Source organism: Patagioenas fasciata, chromosome Z, assembly GCF_037038585.1.
Source record: "Patagioenas fasciata isolate bPatFas1 chromosome Z, bPatFas1.hap1, whole genome shotgun sequence".
NCBI lineage: Eukaryota > Metazoa > Chordata > Aves > Columbiformes > Columbidae > Patagioenas > Patagioenas fasciata.
Genome location: NC_092560.1, coordinates 68,910,725 through 68,933,539, shown reverse-complemented (window position 1 = coordinate 68,933,539; position 22,815 = coordinate 68,910,725). Strand labels below are relative to the sequence as shown.

At 34.6% G+C, this 22,815-nt stretch overlaps 1 protein-coding gene across 2 annotated transcripts in view; it reads right to left on the bottom strand.

Moving 5' to 3' along the window:
• Positions 1-529: 529 nt before the first annotated feature.
• AP3B1 (adaptor related protein complex 3 subunit beta 1) overlaps positions 530-22,815 on the bottom strand; it is a 152,543-nt gene continuing 130,257 nt past the window's right edge. Inside the window, exons 25-27 of one of the 2 annotated variants that reach the window (XM_065860934.2) lie at positions 19,037-19,149; positions 13,793-13,931; positions 530-1,284 (exon numbers count right to left, since the gene is read on the bottom strand). In XM_065860934.2, coding sequence (XP_065717006.1) covers positions 1,131-1,284; positions 13,793-13,931; positions 19,037-19,149 — 406 coding nt within the window. In that variant the 3' untranslated portion in view covers positions 530-1,130. The remainder of the gene's footprint in view (positions 1,285-13,792; positions 13,932-19,036; positions 19,150-22,815) is intronic. The other variant, XM_065860935.2, reaches the window with a different exon arrangement.

Sequence of the window (22,815 nt, the reverse complement as noted above, 5' to 3'; positions counted from 1 at the left end):
CAAAATTCGTAACATCCAGGCTACAGGCAGAAAACTGTATACAACAAAGGTTGTATGGTTGTTGGTCTTCTCAGTCTAGTTCAGTAGATGTGGCTATGAATTTATTTTTGGTTGAGCCATGGTTTATACAGAGGTGGGAGACGTTTTAATTTCAGTTTACAAAAGAAATTTGAAGAAAAGTTCTGAATAATTTATTAAGCTAGATAACAGTATTTGCCACAATAGTCTAATAATCAGTATTTAATATAATACTAATTTCTAATAATTCAGTCAGTATTTTAAGAATGGGTCAATTTGAAAACAGGCAGTTACTGGCTTTCCTTATGTAACTTATGTAAAAAAATGTAACTGCATAGCAGGAAATTACCAGAGGAACACAAATGCTGGCTACTTTCACAAGAACAGCCTGCTGATGCATATGTAGTGTTCAGCGTTTTTAGTATTTACTACTTCAATTAACTAGTTCTACACAATATAGGTGATTGTTCTTCCCAGTTCTCCACCAAACCAAGAAAGAGGGAGCCTCTGCTCTTAGCACTACTTTATTGGCATCTTAACAGAAATATTTGAGAAACTGGCAGTAGGTGGGAACAATGTTGTTAATAGACAAGTTCAGGTCTACAATCATTTACAGAAAGCAAACATCATTTTGCTGTACTTATTGTATTTTTACACTTATGCAGAAAAGCCTCTCTGAACCACATGTTTTTTGTATACGCTGCTGGAACCTACCTGCCATTTTAACTCAGTTTTCAAGCAGTGTGATTTCCCTTGAACTTTATTATCTAGTATTTGTCCACTACAGTGGGGAAAACTGATGGGGAAGAAAGGTAGTGGGGGAAGGGAGCAGAGAGGGAAGGACTAGGGTAAATCAAATGGGAAATACGTTTTAAAGCGCAGATAAGTGACAGTAAAATATATGTTCTTTGGTTAGCAAGCAGAATAAAAGGAAACAACTTGCATACATGATAGATACACACTAGCATTCTAAAGCAGAAGACAAGAATGTCAAGAGTGTATTCTTCCCCCACTGCCAGATGGAAGGGCTATTATTATAAATGAAAGGCAGCAGTAGTGGATGCCAGGCACTTTTGTTGTGTGCCAGATTCTGAAGTCCAGATGTAAGCAGGTTACCCCTGGGACAGGACAGGCTTCAGCTCCCGCAGCAGAACAGAACCAATCACGGTTTTCTCGGTGTTTATGATGAGCTGTGCTGTAGAGCTCTCCTTCATCTCCACTGTGACGAGCATCAGTGACCCACTGTGCACAGTCTTAGCTGCAAACCTGGAGGGGGGAAGAAAAATAAAAAAGAAAAATCACTGAGAATCTTAAGGTCAAAGACTGCTAATATTTATTTCTGCGAAAGTTAAATGAGCTCAAATATAATAAAATGCCTTGAATTTCATTTATACATTTCAGGGGATAAACCACAAAAACCTCCATAAATTCCTCAGAAAAGAATTTGTTCAGCATTGTGTAAATATTTTTGCATTTAGGAAGGATAAAAAGCATAATGCAAAACTGTGTATTTAGTAATACAAACTAAATTCTATTTAATTTTTTTTTAATCTAAATTCCAGTTCTTCAGTTAATCTAAAATACTTGCGCACACTAGCAACTCAAATTCAGCTATATGGAGTTTTCCATGGATAACTATCATTATTTAGTGCCCCAAAGAAAATGCAACTAAATGTAGTAGAACACTTCCAAAAGGCCAAATGGTTGTACTTTCTGAAAAGTGCATCCTCCTGCCATCTCTGGAATCAATTCAAACTAAAAATAGTCAAAGTTATAAAAATCCAACACAATCACTTGAAATGATGGTGACAGCAGGACACCAAATCATTCCATCTGTGAATTTATCTCCAGAATATGTAATAATAAATATGTGGCAAATATTTATAAATATTTTGTAATTATTAAAAATCTTACGAAGTAAATTAAAAACCAAGCCAAACCCAACTCATCAGATAAACAAAAGTTAGGACTCATGCACCATTACTAAATTCCAAGACATGAAGAACCCACTAATTACATGGAATTAAAAGCAAAACTAGCCTTTTAAGCACCACAATTGACTGAAAAGCCATTTTAGGCACAATGAACTTCTGTCAATCCTGTTAATTCATTCTGCACAGCCAAGCCCAAGAGACGGAAAGGCAGAGGATGGCAGCAGAAGAGGATGGCAACAGCCTCGTCCTCCACCTTCCACAAGGCGCACATCACGCTTGTTTTGCCCCCCTTTTTTGTCCGGCCCCCCCGGCCCCCCCCCGCCTTGGTTACTTGACAACAACAAAGTTGCTGCACATGGGCTTTTGAAAACACTAACAAGTGCAGAGCAGGTCTGTGACCCAGTCTGACCCCACTTTGCAGGGCCAATCTCCTCTTCTCTTTCTGAATGACACGTGTCTGAATCAGAGCCATCTGCCTCAATTTGCGCAACATCTTCAGCCACAATAGGACCCAGTTAGCCCTGAAAACAGCTCACAATACAGAAAAATCAAACTGCTGGGCTGACAGCACGCTGTCGGCTATTCAAGAGCAAACCAACTGGTCAGTGTCTCATGTCTGACAATTAGCATGGGCCTTGCAAAACGCCTACCCGAGCCCGTGGGGATCTGTTTAATTACCATCGACATAAAGGAAGGAGTTTATCAGGAGATACTCAAAAAAGTTCACTCCAGACTTAATTAAAATATTAGCCACTTAAGCAGGGAGCAGGTTCTCTTTAAACGAGAAGTAATTTCTGTCTCTTTTTTTTTTTTTAATTTTTTTTAACTAAGCATATAAAAATCTCGTAACACATTATACTAATTAAGGAAACATGGGGCACTTCTCTAATGTCACCCATCACAGGTCAATCTATTTCTTTTGTCCAGATTATAGATACATTCAAAGACCTCTCCCCTTAATAGGAGGTTCTAAACCAACAGTACTACTACTACTATAAAAATATCTACTTAGCTAGGTTTATCAATTATTTCATCTATTTGCACTGCAATGTAGAAGATCACTATTTCTGTTCTTGATTTTGACAGGGGGATAATTATAGAAACAACAGTCTTATTAGTCACTTTATTTACTTAACAGTTGTGTCTTGGGACAACACAGAAGCAGATTATGTCTGAGTGTGCACATAAATAGGTTGGTAGTTGGCACTCCTGCTGTGTTTCATAGCCCCAGGGCTTGATTTTACTTTCTTTTATTCAAACCTGAAAGTGATACAAAGTCAACGTTCTGTGAAAACCAAGGTGGCCCAAAGCATCAGAGACGAGTTTTGCACTGATATTTTTACATGTAGATTTGCAAAATCACACGGGGGATCAATAGTACTTTTCCATATCTCTGAAAAAAAACAGGTAAAATCAATAAAAAGTGAGTCTGTCTGTGGTTTGCGAGATGCAAAGGGTTTGATACTCAGATAATGCTACACAATGTGTTAGTATGCATAAGTAGCAGTGTCTAATCGGTTTGTATCAATGGTCACTGATCTGGAATCGCTTAGTGAATAAAGAATTGGAACAGGATGACTTATTTCACTATTAAAAAAGGGTGTATAGAAGAACCACACAATGGGTTTACCACTGCTTTTGAACTTTGGAAATTGAAATATGTTCCTTAAAATAGGAGAGATAATTTCATTTCTAAAGAGAGTTACAGCATGAATACACTTACATGATCTGTGAAACTGAATACAGCTCTAAAAGGATGAAGCAGTTGACTTTTGGTTAGAAGACACTAGCAGTACCACTGATTTGATAGTTATTTAGATGTTTTAAATATCCTGTTACTAGAGGATTTGGTTAATAGCTGTTTTTCTGACTAAGCACAAGTTATTGCATTTATATGCTTACTCTCTGCAGAAGCCCAGGTGGATTTTCCAAAATGTGTGTTTGTGCTCAACTAAATACTTAGACCAGAAAGCTATTAAAAAAAATATTTCAGCAGCAAAAATTATTCACTCTATATAGTAGGTATTTATTATTTGCAAGAAACTTATCTTCCCCACAAGGTCAGTAATTATTTTTTTTATTTTTTCTTTAAGTTGATACTGCCACAAAGGTTAGAATTTGAATTAAAATTAAAAAAAAAAATAAAATAAAAAACCCGACAATAAAACCAATCAGAATCCATAGAGTGAAACAGGGCTTAGAAACTGCACAGTAGTACATTAAAATCTAGATAGTAAATTGATTGTTTGTGGGTCCAAAATAAAGAATTTGTCCTATGGACAGCTCTTAACATAAGACCTTATATTATGAGCATAGTTCTGTTGCAACAAAGGATGGATCAGTGAATAAGAAAAAAAAAATTAGTAAATGAGAATACCATGCAGAAAAGAGAACCAAATATTTACCAATAGTTTCAAAAAGGCTCTTTCTACTACACTGCAGTTATTTTCCAGTTTTCTTTCTGTGATAATATTAATTCTAAACCTGATTTCACATCATTCAAAAATATTCAGGAAGATTTGCAGCTGTTAATACTTTTCCCATTAAAAAAAAAAAAGACAGATTAGAAACATAACAATGTGAGATATTTGTATATTCTGAGTTTTTCCAAAAATATACTTTTTTTCTTTAAAAAGAATGTTAAATATTCTGAAGCTAAGTGATATGCAAAAAACCAGAAGGTGTTTATAGATTGTTTTTGCATAAATACAGTACTAGTCAGTAGGTAAGGAAATATGTATTAAGAATCAAATTCTAAATCAAGATCAATAAAGTACTGTATATTTTTAGAAAATCATTTAGCCTTTCAAGAGCTAAAAATCAAGTACATATTCTTGGTCAGTTTCCATGAAAATAAGATTTGTTAATGATTATCACACAGAAATATTTGATTTGTAATTGACATAAAGGGTAAACACAGAGTATCGGATACTACAATGTGACAGCATTCGGCAGGCGCTGGCTCTGTAATGATGACTAGCCTAACTAAAGACTAGCAGTTATTTTCCCTTTATTTGTAGACAGAAGATAGCTGCAACATACAGGAAAACCATTTTTATGGGGAAAGGTTATGAAAATTCCACACCAGTGAATAGACAGTAACAGAGTAACTCATTCAAAACCTGCTCTTTAAAATTTAACATTTGAGAAAGTAAATTTACACCTGAACACTTGCTATTGGGACATTTGTTTACAGCAAAGCAGGGTTTGTTACGTGTAATTCGACAGCACTAAAACATATGTTTTCTCCTGTCAGGCGTTCTTCCTCCTCTTTGATTTTTCTATTCAAGCTACATTTTTTTTTTCTGTTCAACTGGTTACCAGAAATAGTGACAATGGCCCATGGAGGATAAAACTTTTTTTTTCTCCACCCTTTCTTTAAATCTTGTACATGAAGCCTTCAATTACTGCCAGATGAAGCAGACAGAATCCTATTAGTAAGAAAGACGATCAGAAGATGCAATGCCCTGCCCTCGCTGTAGAAAAATAATTAGTCCAAAGTTGACAAATGTGTAATCCAGTTATGCAATGAATACATTCAAATGGGAAAAAAATAGTGCTGTGAATTAGTCTTAAATTTGTAAATATAAGAATGAACAACTATGAAGTACCTTACAGTGTTTCAACTGGACAATAAAAGTATTTATAGTTTCAGTACTCTGAATCTTCAACTTAGTGTGATAAATTCTATCTATGTAAAGTTTTGACTTTATAATTAACAATTAATCTAAAAATTGGCTAAATTACTAATTACTTGTATTCATTCTCTGAGTAAGCCTTAGAAAATGAAAAAGAAGTATTTGGAGTAGCATTACTATGTATTAGTTCTGACCTGGTGATAAAGTAAGCTTAACAGTAAAACATAAGCAGAAATATACTCACAAAAAGAAGGATCTTTTTCTTAACCTAGTGATTTTAACTCCTTAGAACAAAAACATGTTTAACATTGATTATTAATTAGAAAAGTTGATTAATACTTACCTTAAAAATCGTACTATGATAACATGTCTTTTTTTTTCCAGTACATTTCATGCTATTTTTACACTATCATAAAATAAACTGTTCAGAATACCGAATTCATTACCATAATATAATTATTTCCAATATTAATTATTTTTGGGTTTTATAAAATAATAGAATTGTAAAATAAACTGCAATCAAATCTGTACTATATTTTTACCATTTTTATTCTATTATCAAACTAGATTTTGCATTTGTCATCAGTTGCCAGTAAGCAGTTGCACTGTACCTCTTACAAAAATGCAGGAATGCAAGTGAGTCTTCTGAATTTTTTATCCAGTACCCACCGCTACTTCACATCTTCAAAAAGATGCTGCATGAACTTTGAATCATCCCCCAAATCTACCTTTAGTTCAAAAATTTCAGCATTTTAATATGTAGGTATTGATATCTCCTCCCCAAAACTTCAACAAGCTAAAAGCTTGAATCAAAATATTTGGTCCTCACACCTAGAAAATTGTAATTGTAATACTCGATCTACTTTGTTTTCTCCTCTAGCCTGTTCTTTTTATTTTTCTTAAAGAATCAGGCGTTTAAGTATTTGAGAATTACATACAGTCCATTTTTAACACAGGTTACAAATTTCAATCTGTAGAAAAATTATTGAATTCCAAGAAAGCAAATTACCTTACAGAAACATGTTAAAACATTAAACTTGCTCAGAGACCTTTCAAATCACAGATACTCTTCTGTTCAGTTAGTTTTTGAAGTGTTAAATATTTTCTGTTTAAACAACTGGCTCAGAAGGTCCCTGTTTGTTTTTCAAAGAAAATGCTGCACATATTTTTCACTTTACAGCATTCAGATACAAAAGCAGTGCTGTCCTCTAGCGGACAGCAAATAAGCTAGGCTAGAACAATCTATTCTGATTAACCTCATATCTAAAATGACTCACTCATATACTTTTAATGTTAAGCTCAAATTTAATTTATTCAAGTTATTTTTAAATTTTGCAACCCACAAGCAAGCTTCTTAAATATAATAATGCATTTAAAATGTTAAGGGCCTTAAAATGATGTTGTAGAAAGGCACTCTCTTTATCAAGTATTTTGCACCAGTTAATCAAAATCTTCATAGGCTCATAATACATGAAAACTGTACTAATACATACAGGGCCCTTTTGTTAGCAGCGAGAAAATGTCAAGGCTTTTGAACATTAGGATTTGATTAAGAAATTAAAGAATATCTGGTAGAAACTACCGAATGAGTACTTTCACATTTAAAACTTTCAGTTATCACTTTCTCTACAAATAAAAATATTTACCTAATAACAGCAACTAACCAGAAAGACTTTCAGTCCTGGCTGACAAAAGAAATAAAAATGCTTAGCTGAGTTTTCTGTTTGTTTGTTGTGGTTTGTGTGTTTTTGTTTGTTTGTTTTTAAAGATAGAATTACATCTATCATAAATCAAGAAAACATTAGGAGTTTATAACTTCAGGTTACGACAGAGGTTGAAATACTGTGGGCACAGATATACAATTCCATTTAAAATTCTGTCTCCTACAGGTAAAGGCTACCAGCAAAACTGTTTTGCCTAGGGCATTTAGTTCTCTAATTAATTCCTACTTGAGAAATTAGGAAGCAAAATCAAGGCTGCATGTCTATTACAAGTTTATTTACTCAGCTACCCATTGCAGCTCTCTAGGAGAGTAGAAAACGATGACTGAGCCCCACAGCTAAGGAACCACAGAAGCAGAACAGTCCACATAACTGCGTCAAAGGAACTACTGGCAGAGGTAGATTTCACTTCATTTGAGCTCTCCGACAGGCCAATTGCTTAGTAAAAAGTCTTGGGAAAGATTTTTGTGTGCACACAGAGCAGAAAAGGTCTTTAAAAAAATTAATAAGACTTGTTTGTCAGCCACTTAGAACATATATCTTGATTCTAGTGGAATAATTATAAACAATTTATATTTCTCAGAAATTTCTACACTGTGTTTATCTTCAACAGATGGTTGATAGACCTTCCTTTCTGATATGCTGGAAGCAGAAGCAGTTGTTAGTTATGTTAAGCTGATGGGGTCTAAGCACCAACTTTCTGCCTGCAAATTCTTCCAAATTTAGTACAAACTGGAAGATGACATACACATAGAAATTTTCCTTCAAGTGGGGTTTCGTTCAACACAAACCTACCTGCATACATGCATGGTCGCATACCTTTTCTCCCCACACTAAGTGTTGCTGGTTTGAAAAGATGTGGGGAGGATAAGTGATTACTAAGCACGTCATTCTCTGATAATCAAAATTGTCTGTAAACAAAACCCTCTTTCCTTTGAGAATCAGTCTGCCAATATACTATAAATGGGACATGACAGGTTGCAAAATGATAAAAAGGGGTGAATACAACCAGACTGTCAGGCTGATGCATGGGGTAGGGAATAAAGGCTAGTGAAAAACAAATGCTGATCCTTGGATTTCTGTTTTTTAATCATTTAATGCAAGCTTCCATATTGGGTTTAGTTGCTTTAATGTTCTTCAGGATTTCAATGCTCATTCATTGCAGCATGCTTGCCATCATATTACATGATTTACATGGTATGGTTTTGATTTTGCTAAAGGATAATACCGCAAGCCTCCAAAAGACAGGTGTAAGAGATTTTGTATCTTGTTCAACACTTGCCTATTCACAAAACCACATAGGTCATGGCTATGTTAAACAATGATGTACTACTCACAGCAAGCACTGAACAAACTTGTGTATCTATATGGTGCAGTCAAGTGTCCTTAAAAATATAGGTGCCAGAAGCAGCATAGTCACTGCATTCAATGCTGTCCTTGAGCTAGTTAGACTTGCTCTAGCAATGAGCAGAAGTGCTGGTTTATGCTTCTTGTTTAAAAGCTAGCCTGTTTGCTGCTAATTCAGGTGCCTACTATGGCAACACGCTAAGAGATGAGGATGCACCCTCTGCAAGTTCTGATGATCTCCAGAAGGAAGAGATGGCTATTAGAATGACCACTTTCATTATTTTAATGGAGATGGATATTAAACTTGTAATTTCAAAACATGAAATGGCTGTTCCAAAGCAGATGAAGGCTCCAGTGTTGAACGAAGCTGAGGTTTGATTTTCTTCAAAATGTCAGGTTGTCCCATATTGTGTTGTTGAAATTACAGATTTGACCATCTCAAATTAAAGGACTGATATTAATGCTGTCATGTGTCTCAGAGTGCAGGTCAATGGTTAAGGCCATCCTGATGAGTTGCACAATAGAGATATGAAGATGACACCATGCTCACTTTCTAACCCAGTACTTCCTGTTACTAATGGTGGAGTCCTTCCAAAATACAACAGCAACAACAGACTAGTTCAATGGACTGGTTGAGGTTGACTAAAATTTGTTCTTCATATCCACACTGATGGGTTCAGATTTTTCCTTTCATTGACTGGGCAATGTGCAAGTAAAGTCTTTGAGAATGAAAAGGGCTATGTTTAACATAGCCATGACCTATGTGCCTTGCATCATTTTGTACAGTCATGGTCATTGAGGGAAACAATCTACTGGAGTACTGTGCCTCCCACTTAAGAAATGCTTCGGGAAGTGGAAAGGGGAGAGGTAGGGAGTTCAAGACAGCCTGATTCTCCATCCCATTACATATTATATTCTGACGTCAATGGAATCACACAAGCACAAAACAAAGTGAGAGTGAAGAAGCAAATCCAGTTTGTGATTCCAGCTCTGAATGCACTTTCCTGCCGTATGCCACTGCCATCACATTACAAGCTTTTGTACCATATTTTGTGGAAAGAAATGCTTTCTGTGTGCATTTCCATTCTTTTATTTCTAAGGCAATTAACCCTGAAATGCCTCTCCTTCACGCAGAGGGTCTTACGTAACTGTAGACAATATTTTGACACATTCAAGAGGATCATTAGAGCATTTAAGTCTTTCTAAGATTAAAACGAAATCTGCAACTAGTCTTTTTGTTCTATCACCATCTGTTGTCTTTTGCTGTATTCAAAGTGAAGAAAATGAAGATTACCTCCTGGTAGGACGTTATGGAGCTGAAAATGAATAAAGGAGGAAGAGACTTGAGGAACTTTTAGACTGTTCATCTGAGAGGAATAAGCTACATGTCTTGAAAGTAACGCTAGTATGAAGGGCATTTCTGGATAAATAAAGTTCACATTGGTTAAAAAGAAAATTACAGAAAATCTTGAGTTGAATAGTATCTTTATCTTATCACACATTGAAACAGAAAAGAGCAGCCTAGAATTTATTTTTGATACATAAAAACTTGAAATTTTTGGCCAAGTAGAAATAGGGAGCTGAAGTGATAGTCCACAGAAGAAGCAACTTCAGGGGAATAAACATTCTCAGGCATCCTCTTATCTAAAGACAGGAGATTTAACTCTGTGCAGGAAGAAATAGTTTTTTTCAATGTCTTTTGTCCTTATATATTCAAATGAGCCCACAAACATGGCCTGAATCACAAGACAGAAGCTTGGTGCCTTGGCTGATTCTTTCTGAAATCACTTTGCCAATATCTAAGCACTCCTCACCTGACTTCCAACCCTTCCTTTCTTAAAGTATTTTTAACAAACAACAGTCCTCTGAACATTGAAAGAGCTAGGTATATTGCAACAATTACCATAATCATTCTTGTGAAATAACATTTTTAAGAAAAAAAACATATTTCTTCTGAAGTTTTAATATTTAAGGAGACATTATATTTCCTGCTCAAAAAAATTTCTCTTTTGAAATGCATTTCACGTTCTTGTTTCTAACAAAAGCCCTTGAACTTGAAATGTTTCCTCTTGATAACAAAAGAAAGAGAGATCAATACATAAAACAGCAAAATTCTATTAAGAACAAGAGAATGCACCATATGAAGCCTTACAAGGTCTAGTAATCTAATAGCTTGTATAAACTCATTTGAAGGGTACGTAACTACACTTAAGAAAGTAAAATAATACAGCAAAATTATTTTTTAAAGTGATTCAAATAAATTCAAATATATGAATATGAATCTGCATCTTTGTGTTCTGATACATATTTTTTTTTGTTTCAAGTATTTACTTTCAAATCTTCATCATATTTGCTTTAAGTTTTTTTACTTGATGCAGAAATACAATCCTAAATAGGGTTATCAATTTTAGGAGCAGTAATTGGGTCCCACTAGCATGACAACATCTTTGTTGTGAATGCAAATATGGTTAGACTGAAAATGAACAAACCAAACCAAAACAAGAAAAACCCACCTGTTCATGTCCATTAGATACGCTTGTATTAGGCCACACAATTTCATTTTGAATGAGTGTATTGCATCACCAGGCAATAAAGATTTCTTGGCATCAGCCATCATTAAGCACTAATACTCAAGTTGGGGATGACCAACTAAGAGGTTAATATAATTAATGCTGCACAGCGCAGAATGTCAGTTTAAAAACAGTGCTTCTTTTCCTGTGTAAAAGGGTACGTACTAAGCAGTTCCAGGAAGTAAACTCAAGTAGTCCTCACAGAATTGGATGATGATCTGTATATATTTTTTTCCCCAAATCCCACTTGCAATAAAGCAAACAAGACAAATGACAATACTATAGAAAAGGAAAAAAAACCCAAAACTTTTAACATACTTTTATTGTATCCATAATTGTTTTATCAAGGTAAAAGGTGACCGTTCATTTTATCATCCTGAAATGCTGTATGCGTCACATAAATAAAACACGGCACAATTCTTGCACCCAAGAGGTTTTGGAATAAAATATTCTATTTTTGTTTACCCTCATGGCAGACTTGATTTAATCCAAATGTATATATACTTATAAATATTTTAGTCATTTGTTTCAGAGTTTTGAAAGTATTCACTATCTAATCTCTATCTCAAATATTCATTCATCTAAACCTAGGATTTACTTTAATGATAATGTAGTGCTATCTAAAAGATGAACAGGTTCATCACAGTATCAATTAGTTAATGTTCCCATTCGTGTTCTCAGTAAAAACTAGGTGCAATTATGACTACATAGTATCTGTAAACTCCTGTTACTTATGGTGAAGCAAATGAAGGGCTATTTTCTAAATGCTTATCATTGCTGGGCATTTCTGGTAGGCCATTTAAGTCGTTATAAACATTTTTTTTGCCTGATGTACATTATAAATGCAAACTATTCTGTAACTACCGTGGCAGACTGAATACATTCTATTTTGAATCAAAAAAGAAAAGAAGATTTCAGGATGCTCTAAAGCCCTCTGAATACTTCAGCCCAACCAGAACATGTCTTCAACCGTGGTCTCAGAAGGAGTGTATCCACCAGGAAGTACATATTTTCTGTTAGTCATAGACTCTGTTTTGTGGAAAACCTCATTAAAAAAAAAAAAAAAAAAAGGTGCAAGAGAATGCAAGGTCAAATTAGAAACATCTGCAATCAGGAAACCTGTGGCTGAGCTAGGAACTAAGGTATTGTTTTAGGGAGCCTTTTTGAGACTCAGTCACAAAACAATCCACCCCCATGTGATAAGTCTCACGTGATGGATAGGGTAAAGATGGAGAACATCTACAAACGTCTATATACTGCAGACAGTTCAGCCTCCCTTACCTGACACTCAAGTCACCTGGTCTTTGAATTCATGTTGAGAATTCAGGCTGTACAGATCCCTCAGGGATGCAACAACTGAGGACTCTTTCATGGAGGAGCAATTGTCAATAGTGACAATCACTCCAGTGCCACTGCAGTAGCTGTACCATGTTTTTATGGTGAAACAGAATTTTATCATTGACCGTATCAAATACATAGGAAAATCCAGCTGGGTTAATGTTAATGCAATACAATACAAATGCCCAGCAATGCAAAGAAGACTAATTCCAACAAAGAGAAACATTCGGTTATTATGCCTGTGTAGCCTACAGGATTCTCACCATTCCAAACAGCCATCTCTGTCAGGAAAATTTCAAAAAAACCCCACTGTTCTTTGCTTTAAAATAAATAGCAAAATTCAGGGGGGCTGAAGAGATAATTCACATTCTGGAACAGTTATAGTAGATGCTAGTAAAGATGTATGAATTTTCTTATTTCAAGACCAGGTTAAGAGCTTGTCTTGCTGTTGCTATTTGTGTCCACTGACTTCTGCACACATGGCAATCTTTCTGTTTCTTCCTGCCACAAGTGAGAAGCCATACAGATTCACAGGACTAAATATTTTAAGTCAATCACATTAAAAGCTGTCATTAACCAACAATCATATCAGTTCCACTGACATTCTGTACCACAGCTTTTAGATGAAATGGACTGATCTACAAGTAACAGAGCCAACGACTTTCTTGGCTGATCACTGTTTTTGCCTTGTATATATATAGGAAGGACAAGGGAATGTCCAACTTAATGTTCAACCTGCATTTAAAAAGATTTTCATCCAACTGAAAAAACAAAACAAAACAAAACAAAACAAAGAAAACAAAAACACCAAAAAGCTCGAGTTCCAGGTTTAGCTAGCTGGATATCATAGGTCAAAAATGAATGAGGGAAAACCAAGCTGCTCCTCACAGATGATAAACTTGAATACGGCCACTTACTTTTGGAAACAGAAGCAAAAGTCAAAATCATATAGATGCTCTTGAAAGTATTGTGCCTTAAAAGGCTACCTTTTCCCTTTAAAACAAAACCAGGAAAGGACAACCCCTCTTAAATGTTTACAGTAAAGTCGTTAGCTGAGGCTCAAGTTCATATCTGTTTAAGATTCAATGTTATAGTATAATTAGGTACCTTATCCACTAGAGGTGCGGATAACAAAATTTTTCCTAGTATCATCAAATGTTGATGAATTTTTAACTAATGGATTTGTATTAAAACATGGTTTCACTATGAATGACATGTAATCTTACCTGAGTATGTTATCGTGACCAGAAGGGACTACACCCAGGTTCGCTGCTTTCACTATCCTCTCAATTATTACAAGTCGAGTAGAGTTCTGTGGAGCAACAGCTATTGTAGTAGATGTCTCATTCATTCCTGTCAGCATCCCTGAAACATTAAATATTTCATTATGAATACTTCAAGATTTGCGCATTTATTAAGCACAAAACCAAAATAAGAGACTTCTAAACAAAACCCCACATTTGCATTAGAAGTTGAATCATTCATCAAGAAAACCATTTTATAAGAAATTACATAATTACACTAGTTTAACTTGCAATGTCTTATTATCAGAAACAAATTACTAGTAACTGAACAATGACATGTATGATACTAATGCAACTGTGAAACCAAGATGGTTCTTCTTCAAAAGAAGCATGAAGAATGTAAACACAGAAATGAGATATTAATTAAGACTGATTTGGAAAAGTCCACCTTACATCTAAAGACATCTTCTAATATTTCAATCATAAAATCACTGCATTTCATTATAATTTCGTATCCAATTGCTAAAACTAATCTTGAAATTCAGACAGTCATTGGTCCAATTTAGTTCTTGAAGACAAAATCATCAGATCAAAAATTCAGTTAGAATCCATCCATGCCACAATAAACTATTTGACTAAAATAATTTGAATATCACTACAAAATGGAACAGGTCAAGATTGTATCTCAACATATGAAAAAAAAAGTAATGAAGGAAATGTTCAAGGACATTTTAACAAAACCCCCACTTTTCTATCAACATCCATTGTTTAGAAGAATGATTTGCTGGACATTTGTGTTGATTAAAACCCAACAGTAGCTACAACTTAACATTGTGTATTTTTACCCTATGTTCAGAAGCTGAAAACGCAAACAATGGAGCACAGTACTTTAGGCAGAAACATGAAGCATCTGAAATCCACAATAACATTAACAATGAAAACAATGCAAGAGTCTCAAAAGCCTAATATTTTAGGGCTGCACATACAGTTCTAACCCAGAGCAAATGGGACAAAGATACTTAATAGAGCAATTAAAAAAATAAATCTAACATTTTAATGCACTATAATGTGCATTAGCTGCTGTCACAAAATAAGAAATAACAAAGTAAAAATTGAACAACTCATAAGTGAATAATGGGATATTTTTGAACATGATCTGCGCTTGGAGAGAACAAAAATAAGCACACAACTTCTATAAAGATCAGCTTTATCTTTGGAATAGAACATTCTGTTTTAAATTGTTTAACTTCAGTACTAGGCAAAAGCTTTAAAAACTACATACACAGACTAAAACTGCTTTTAAGCAGAGCACAGGGACTGACATAACACTGCTGAGAGATGTGTGTACTCATTTAGGATTTAAACCTTCTCCATTAAGCTCTATTGAAGAGCAAATGCTGAATAAATGAATGCAACTATGTTTATGTTAAAAGCCTGTTTCCCGCAGCATATAATTAAAGGAAATGTTGTACAAAGCCAGTACTTTTGTCAAGCTCCTGTAAATGGAAAGATGGATAGCACTCAGAGAAGTGAATGCATTGCTTCATATTTAACCTTAACACTCTTGTCATTAATGGTTTGTCTAACTTGTTCTATAAAAGACAAGGTACTGCTCCATTGAAGTAAAATTAAAAAAATCAACTAAACCATGCTTTTCAGAACAGAAGATTCATTATCGTCGACTAATGTATTGGCATAAAGCAAAGTAACATCCTATCAAGTAAGGCACACATTCAATCTGCCTTTTCACCCCCCTTTATTTTTAACTCATGCTGTTTTATTGTTATAGGCAATTTGTACCACTCAGCATGACAGTGTAAACTGAATCAAGATTAATTTACATGCAAAAGAACACTTAGGAGAGCAGCATGGTAAGCAAATGTATTGTCTCGATTGCTGAGGTGGAAAAGAACCTGGAAAGAAAAAAGGGTGTTCTAATTAAGGGGCATCAAATATGATTGCTCGTGGTAGTCAAGGGCCAGAAAATAGTAAATGTCCAACCATTTAAAGAATTAGCATCTTGCTTCTTAGGAAGACAAGTTGGATATATAAATCTTAATAAAATTGGATAAACAATTTGTTTACTTAACCAAGGGTTTTTTTGTTGTTGTTCTTATTGTTTTTAATGTGAATCAGGTAAACACTTAAAAAAAGAGTGACAAAATTATTTTAAAACATGTCCATGGGGAGTAGGGATGGAAATAGTGTTTATACTTAAAGCAGTTTTAACTGGCTATTTTAAAAACACCTTCGTAATAATTCTGATTAATATCCGCCTATAACAATCACATGCCACCTTCAATATTGCTTGAAACATGAGAATCTAAGAAAACCCTCATCAGAGCACAGAGCAGTAATTAATCTGGGTTAACTAACTGATACAATGAAATAACTGTACGCGTTTTTAATAATACAAGCAAATGAAATTGGAAAAATTACAGTGGTGGGTAACAAAGTATGTTAGCCACCAGTCTAGTTCTATTCTGAACTAAGGCAAGTGGATTTTTGCTACTGATTATTGAAAACAAATTTGGATACAGATTTGCCAACAGTACAGGTCTCACTCATGCAGAATTCCTGCTGCAGAAACTGGACTTTTCATGGGGGTGTGAGGTAAACAGGCTATAAAATCCTGAGGTCTGAAGATTAGTAAAAATATTTAACCAGAGAAGCAAAGAGTAGTTTGGCAATTTCATTTTTATCCACTGCTTCCAAATTGTCAATCATAACATCAACTGCTAACTCAGCTGCTGCTCTGGGGAATTACCTCACTGGAGGATTCCCCGGTTCAGGAGGGAAGGGAATTCAGCCTAGCAAGGCTGAGTGTATCATGCACAGCATGTGGATAAATCCAGCTTTCGAGGTTCTGCCGCTACCACTAGATAACCTTCACGGCCATGAATATTCAATAAATTGTCTGCTCCCCCCTCCTTATGCCATCAGGAAGAAAATGGACATATACAAATGTAACAGACAATGCAAAACAGCAGAGTGTAATTGAGTAAAGATGTGTAGCAATGAATTGTCTTCTACATAGCAGTATAATACCGGTTATTTCCTCTTTAGCATGCTTATTAGGTTACACATGCAATTTAGATGTAAAAATCCTTAAACCCCATACATATTCTCATTCTCCCCCAATATAATCCTGCATTTCTAATATTCTCCTTACTCTTTCACTATTTTTTACCTATTTGTTTTGGCTGCAAATAAAATAAGGCATCTCCAGGTACACGACTAGAAACATCTTATGTCCAAAAATGAAAAAAAAGGGAAAAGAAAAAGCATGACAAGTGAAAAACTAGCTATATAAATCAGATTCATTTGGAGAATACAGACATATCTAAGTTAAACACAAAATAGAATAATATATACCCACTTCTAAATTGCCCTGCATTTATTATTGTAATTTGGATTTTCCATTTAGCAAGATCACATAGTAATTCTCCTCAAACGCTAGCTGCTCCTAGATCTTTGTAATAAATACTTATGTAAAATTTAGAACTGAGAGCTCTATTACCACAAATATTCTGAAACAGCTGATATCTATAAGAAAAAAGATGCAATAGAAAAGGTTTTTAAACCTGTGGTAAATTTGCCAGCATCAAGTCCTACATCAAAGAATGAATTTAGGAAGACAGAGAGAGCGATACAGAAATGCCAAGAGACCTTCATAGATTTACAAATACTTCATATAAACAAATTTTCAAATAGCTTTATTCAGAGTAGCCTTTCTGCTCTATTAAACATAGCAAACAGCTGCCAGATTTATTCAGACAAATAATCAACAACCATAGAAGTAAAATGGCAGAAGAAAAAGGAATTTTGGCAACAACTCCACAGAGGACCACAGCTATTCTCTAAGTACACTTCTTCTATGTGCTTGTGGTTCTGTATGGCCAGTCAGAAGGAAAAAAAGCCCTCAGTCACAGTAAAACATACAAGAACTCTATCAAAATATCACAAAGCAAGCAAATATAAAAAGGGGGGGGGGAACGAAGCATAGTAACCTGCCTTTCGTTCACTACAACCGCAGCTACATTTTTTAGAAGGGAACAGTTTAAAACAAATGTGCCACAGCCTCGTTCAATCACTCACCTTGGTTTGCTGAGCAGGTATAAAGCAGAGAGGCAGGCTTTAGCCAGCAAAGGGTAAGAACAGCAAATAAGTATCAATTGGTTAAGAAAACAAAGCACAATCCTAACTTTTCACTGCAGCCATATGATTAACTGAAAATGATCAAGGGAATATTTAAGCTACTTTCTTAATCATTCAAAAATACAAAAGCAAGAAATGCTCAAAAGCAGTAATTAATAATACATAGCATTACTCAATGGTGTTCTTGACTGCTTGATGGATATACTGAGTTTTTGAGCCTTACACAGCAATGAGACAGGATCCCATGGGTATATTCTCATCTCAATGTGAAGAGATCTACATAGATGATGAGTAAACACTATTACATTTGAATGCATTCAAAATGTAATCATTTTTATTTTAAAATATCCAAGAATCATATCCAAATTAACGGTAGCAGTACAGACTATTCCATTTAAAATGTGGTCAAAGCTAAGTACAATTTTCTCTAATTATTTTGTATAAAGTATTCAAGTCACTAAAAGCTCTTAAAAAGGTTTGTGTTGGAGGTAGCATCAGAAATTTACATTCCTTAAAGACGCAACATTAGAAGAATACAGAAGTATATAAAACATGTCACCTTTCTAAAACAGTATTTCAGCAATAATATTTTTTTAATACAAGTGTTTGAAAGAAAAAAGATTTAAATCATCTTCAAAGTATTTGTGGAACAGGTACCCTAATTTAAAAGTAGCCTTAGAATAAAGACTAGTGAAGACAGACACCATATCAATGTATTTTTAGTTTATTTCCTTGAGCTGGGGTTCTAACTTTCTGCTTTAATGCTAGTAGGAAAGATGACTGCTTCCTACTGCTAGTAGGAAGCCAAAACTCTCTGGGCCAAAAGACTGTTTCGGGGGAAAGGGTGGGCTTTGTGCTTTCAAAGGCACACGGAAAAGCTGTTGAATACCACTGCATATCATTTTAAAGGTATTTTTTGAATTAAATCATTGGTATCGGACTGAATACTTACACAGACTAACACAAACAGCTACACTGGAAGCACTTGCTGTCTGCTTGCAAATTGAAAGGCACACAGCCCTCTTTTCATCCAAATATATTTATTGAAGCTGCTGAAGTATTTCTCACCTTGCTCCTTTTTAAAGTCTTTCTCAGACATAGTCACAGGCAAAAGCAGTTCTCCAACAGGGGGTTGAATGTTAACATCAAAACGATCATCCTTTGTGCTGGGAAAAGAGAAACTACAGAGAATCAATCAAGTGCTTCAACATAGATGAATATATACATATCAGCTCCAAATTCACCACAGAATATATAAACAGTGTTAGAACTACCTGCATGATTTCTACCTTGTCAATCCAAATGCCTGCTAATCTCTTACATCAGTAAAGCTGATGCATTTTCTACAGTACAAATGTAGAATTACTATAGTATGCATGCTCTTGTATTTCTGAAAAAGTAACTTCTATTCATATTAATGCTTTTTTTTTTTTTTTTTTTGGTAATCTATAAGGCATCATACTCAAACTACATGCTTGCAAAGGACAAATTATTACACATTTTACAGTTTCTCACAAATTCCGTCATCAGCAACAGCTGTCCCCAAAATAGTGCTAAACCTAGGGAAGGCATAACTTCAGCCAAAAAGGATTATTAGTGTCTGAAAAAAACCCCAAACACACCTAAAAATAAATTCGGGAGTAAAAAAGAAATATCTTTGGTCACTTCAATTCCTCAACATTTTGTATATTTAAACAAAAACACACAGTATATCGGTTGGTTTAAAAGCACACTGGAAAATTGCTGCATTTAAGGAGGTTTTCGTAGTGGCAGAGAGTTAAACGAATTACTATCAGGAGTAACATACTACTATCAAATGCTATATATTTCTCCTGAAGAAATAAATACCATAGAGTGAACTTGCCCTCCTCTACCCATTAAATCCTCTTGAGTTTCCAAATATATCATCTTGGACACCAAGTCTAGAGAAACTGAAGATACATTCACTCTGCTATGTTTGATTGACTAACTATGCCATAAGGGATTTAGCTAGCAATCCAGGATCAGTACATCCAGTCAGATTCTTTGTTAATGCTTTAAGCCATGAGAAATTTTTAGAAAAGAACACTTTTTTTTTTCCTGATGTACTGAATAGTCAATACATATTGATTGCTAAAATGCCTCAGATTTTCTACTTAAATATAATGATGTAACCATTAGAAAGGAAAATATATTTCATCAACTAATATCCATGGTATTTAAATCAACCTCAAACATATTACTGATATTTTAGAACTCTGAAATTTCAAAATTGTGAAATAAGACAGACTGATGGAAAACACAGCACTAGATCACTAATACAGAAAACATACATGTCGCCCTCCTAAAGATGCAAGATAAGCCACATGAAAACAGGCATTTTATGGTCCCATTTCCTCAAATTTTAATACTTACCATAACTTCCCAATTTCACAAGTGAATGCTTATGAACTAGTACTTTTTTACTTTCTAACTTCTGATATGTTATAATTATGCTTATGGATGTAATCTCATGTATGGGCTTTTCAAGTAAAATTCAGCATCAATGCTAAATTTGTTGAAAAATACTATTTAGTAAACGTACAATGAAACAATCCCTTCAAACCTGGCTACTATTTCCTTCACACAGAATCATTTATGAAGTGCTGCTTTAAAAAATTTGTGAGATTACAAATTATGTCTTTTTTTTTTTTCCCTATACTTCTTCAAATACCATCCACCTCTAAAGTCATTAGCATGATAAAAGAGCAGGGATTGTTTGGCTGGTTGGCCTGATAAAGTGCACTGTAAAAGAAGAAAGTAATAATTTTTTCTTTAATTTTTCTTTTGAAAACTGATCAAGAATTTTGTCAGCTTACAAGCTGAAGGAAGGGTCTTTAATCAACTGCCTCATAAGATTTTGCAGTTTATATTCACTACTTAGACTATAGGATCAAAACTTTTAATAATACCTTCACTGGTACTGTTCATCTAATCATTCAACCAATGTTATCTTTTCTATTTAAGCAAGATGTTCACTACATAATTCAGCATAAAACAGATCAACAGTTTTGTGAACAATGACTCATGTCCCACACTGATTGGATATGCCATTTGTACATAAACTCAACTTAAAACATCAATGACTATATGGCTTTGAAATGCTTATAACAACCTTTTCACAAAACCAAGGAATAAAAGCAGGAGTATAGCTCGGGTTTTATATGGCTGTAACTGCTTGAGAGGACCACTCGGTACCTCTGCTATTAAAAAACATTCCATTTTCCCTTCCCCATGTGATTAAAAAGCTAATAGATACTATTTGATAAACCATAAACTCTTCACAGTCTGTAATCAGAAATTCTGATTTCCAGTTGCTCCTCAAAATCACACTGTTCTTAATTTCACTTTAGTCAGCACCTGGTTTACTTTGCAGTACTTTAATTTCAGCATACTTCAGTAAATCTATTTTTTTAGCCAGAGAAAATCATCATCCTTTCTCTTCATCACACAGTTTGCAGGCTAAATATACAGCTTTTGTTTATTGCTTTAAATATTTTTTATTAGATCTTTATATTACAGATCTTGTAATATCTAATCTAACAAAAGTAATTTCATAATTCCATAGAACCATACAACAACTCAGGTAAGGAGTGCTTGGTAATCACCCAGTTCTACTTCCTGCTCAACCCAGGGCCACCTTAGTTCACATTTTTCAGGACCTTGTCCATTTCAGCTCTGAGTATCTCCTAAGATGAGGACTTTATCAGTTATCTAATGTATAAGTTGAATAACAAAATTGAGTCTTGCACTACAACTACATAATTTCCCCCAATACCTAGTAAACTAAATTATAGTGTTGTTAACTTACTTATTTATACATTGAATATTATAATTAGTATAAATGATGTTTAAACAAAATACTGCAGAACTGGTTTGAAGCTTGAACATTAATGTTTAAGAATCTGGCAGACAATTGGTTCAAGTTGCACTGAAGCATCTCTCAGGTGGTGTTGCTCTAACATTCTTGGAAAACCAAGCTGAAGAAGCTTATTAGAAAAAAAAAACCGCAAAATTTCTCAAGCCAACAAAACATAACTGGTTTTAGATTTCAAAAACTGCAGATTGCATTTTCCGGTGTTAGTGAGTGCAATTGATAAGTTACATCATTAGTGCAAACACACATGCTTAATGAGAAGTCTGCAGAAGGAAGCTCTAAAAGAATCAAACAAATAGGGATGTCCAAGAACAGTACCTTGCCACTAGTCTGCAAATCTGTCTTGTATTTAATCATGAACTTAGGGGCAAATAATGTTAGACATCATTACCCTTGCTGTTGCCTTAATAAATGTTAAACTGTACATATTGTATTTTTAAAAGACACAAACCACTTTCTTGATTCCAAGGATCACAAGAATTTACCTTCTGGTGTAACCAGTTAAGATGAACAAATGAGAGATTATAATGCTCCCACAGGAACATAAGGAGACTTCCCATCTCCGTGATTAATGACACTGCAAGACTAACATTCATCCCTTTAGAAGATGCACAGTTTTAACTTTTCTTCCAATGGCTGCAGTGGGAGCAGCTAACACTTGTCATTTCAAACCAGTGTCCATTCTCCTTATTGCTTCTCTCTTCCCTCGTTTTTTTTAAAGGACTGGCTCCAGAGGGTTCCTGGGAAAGAAGTTCTCTGCCATAACAAAAGACTTGAGGACAATGACGGCAACAACTTCTTTAAAACTAATACAAATAACATGAACACCTGCGAATGAATTCTTATAATATTCCACAAAGGCAATCTTTCAAGTATTAATTTTCAAAGTTTTAAAAAATCATTATTCTAATAAGAGGCTGGAGAATATTCTTGTTGCTATTTATACTATCCT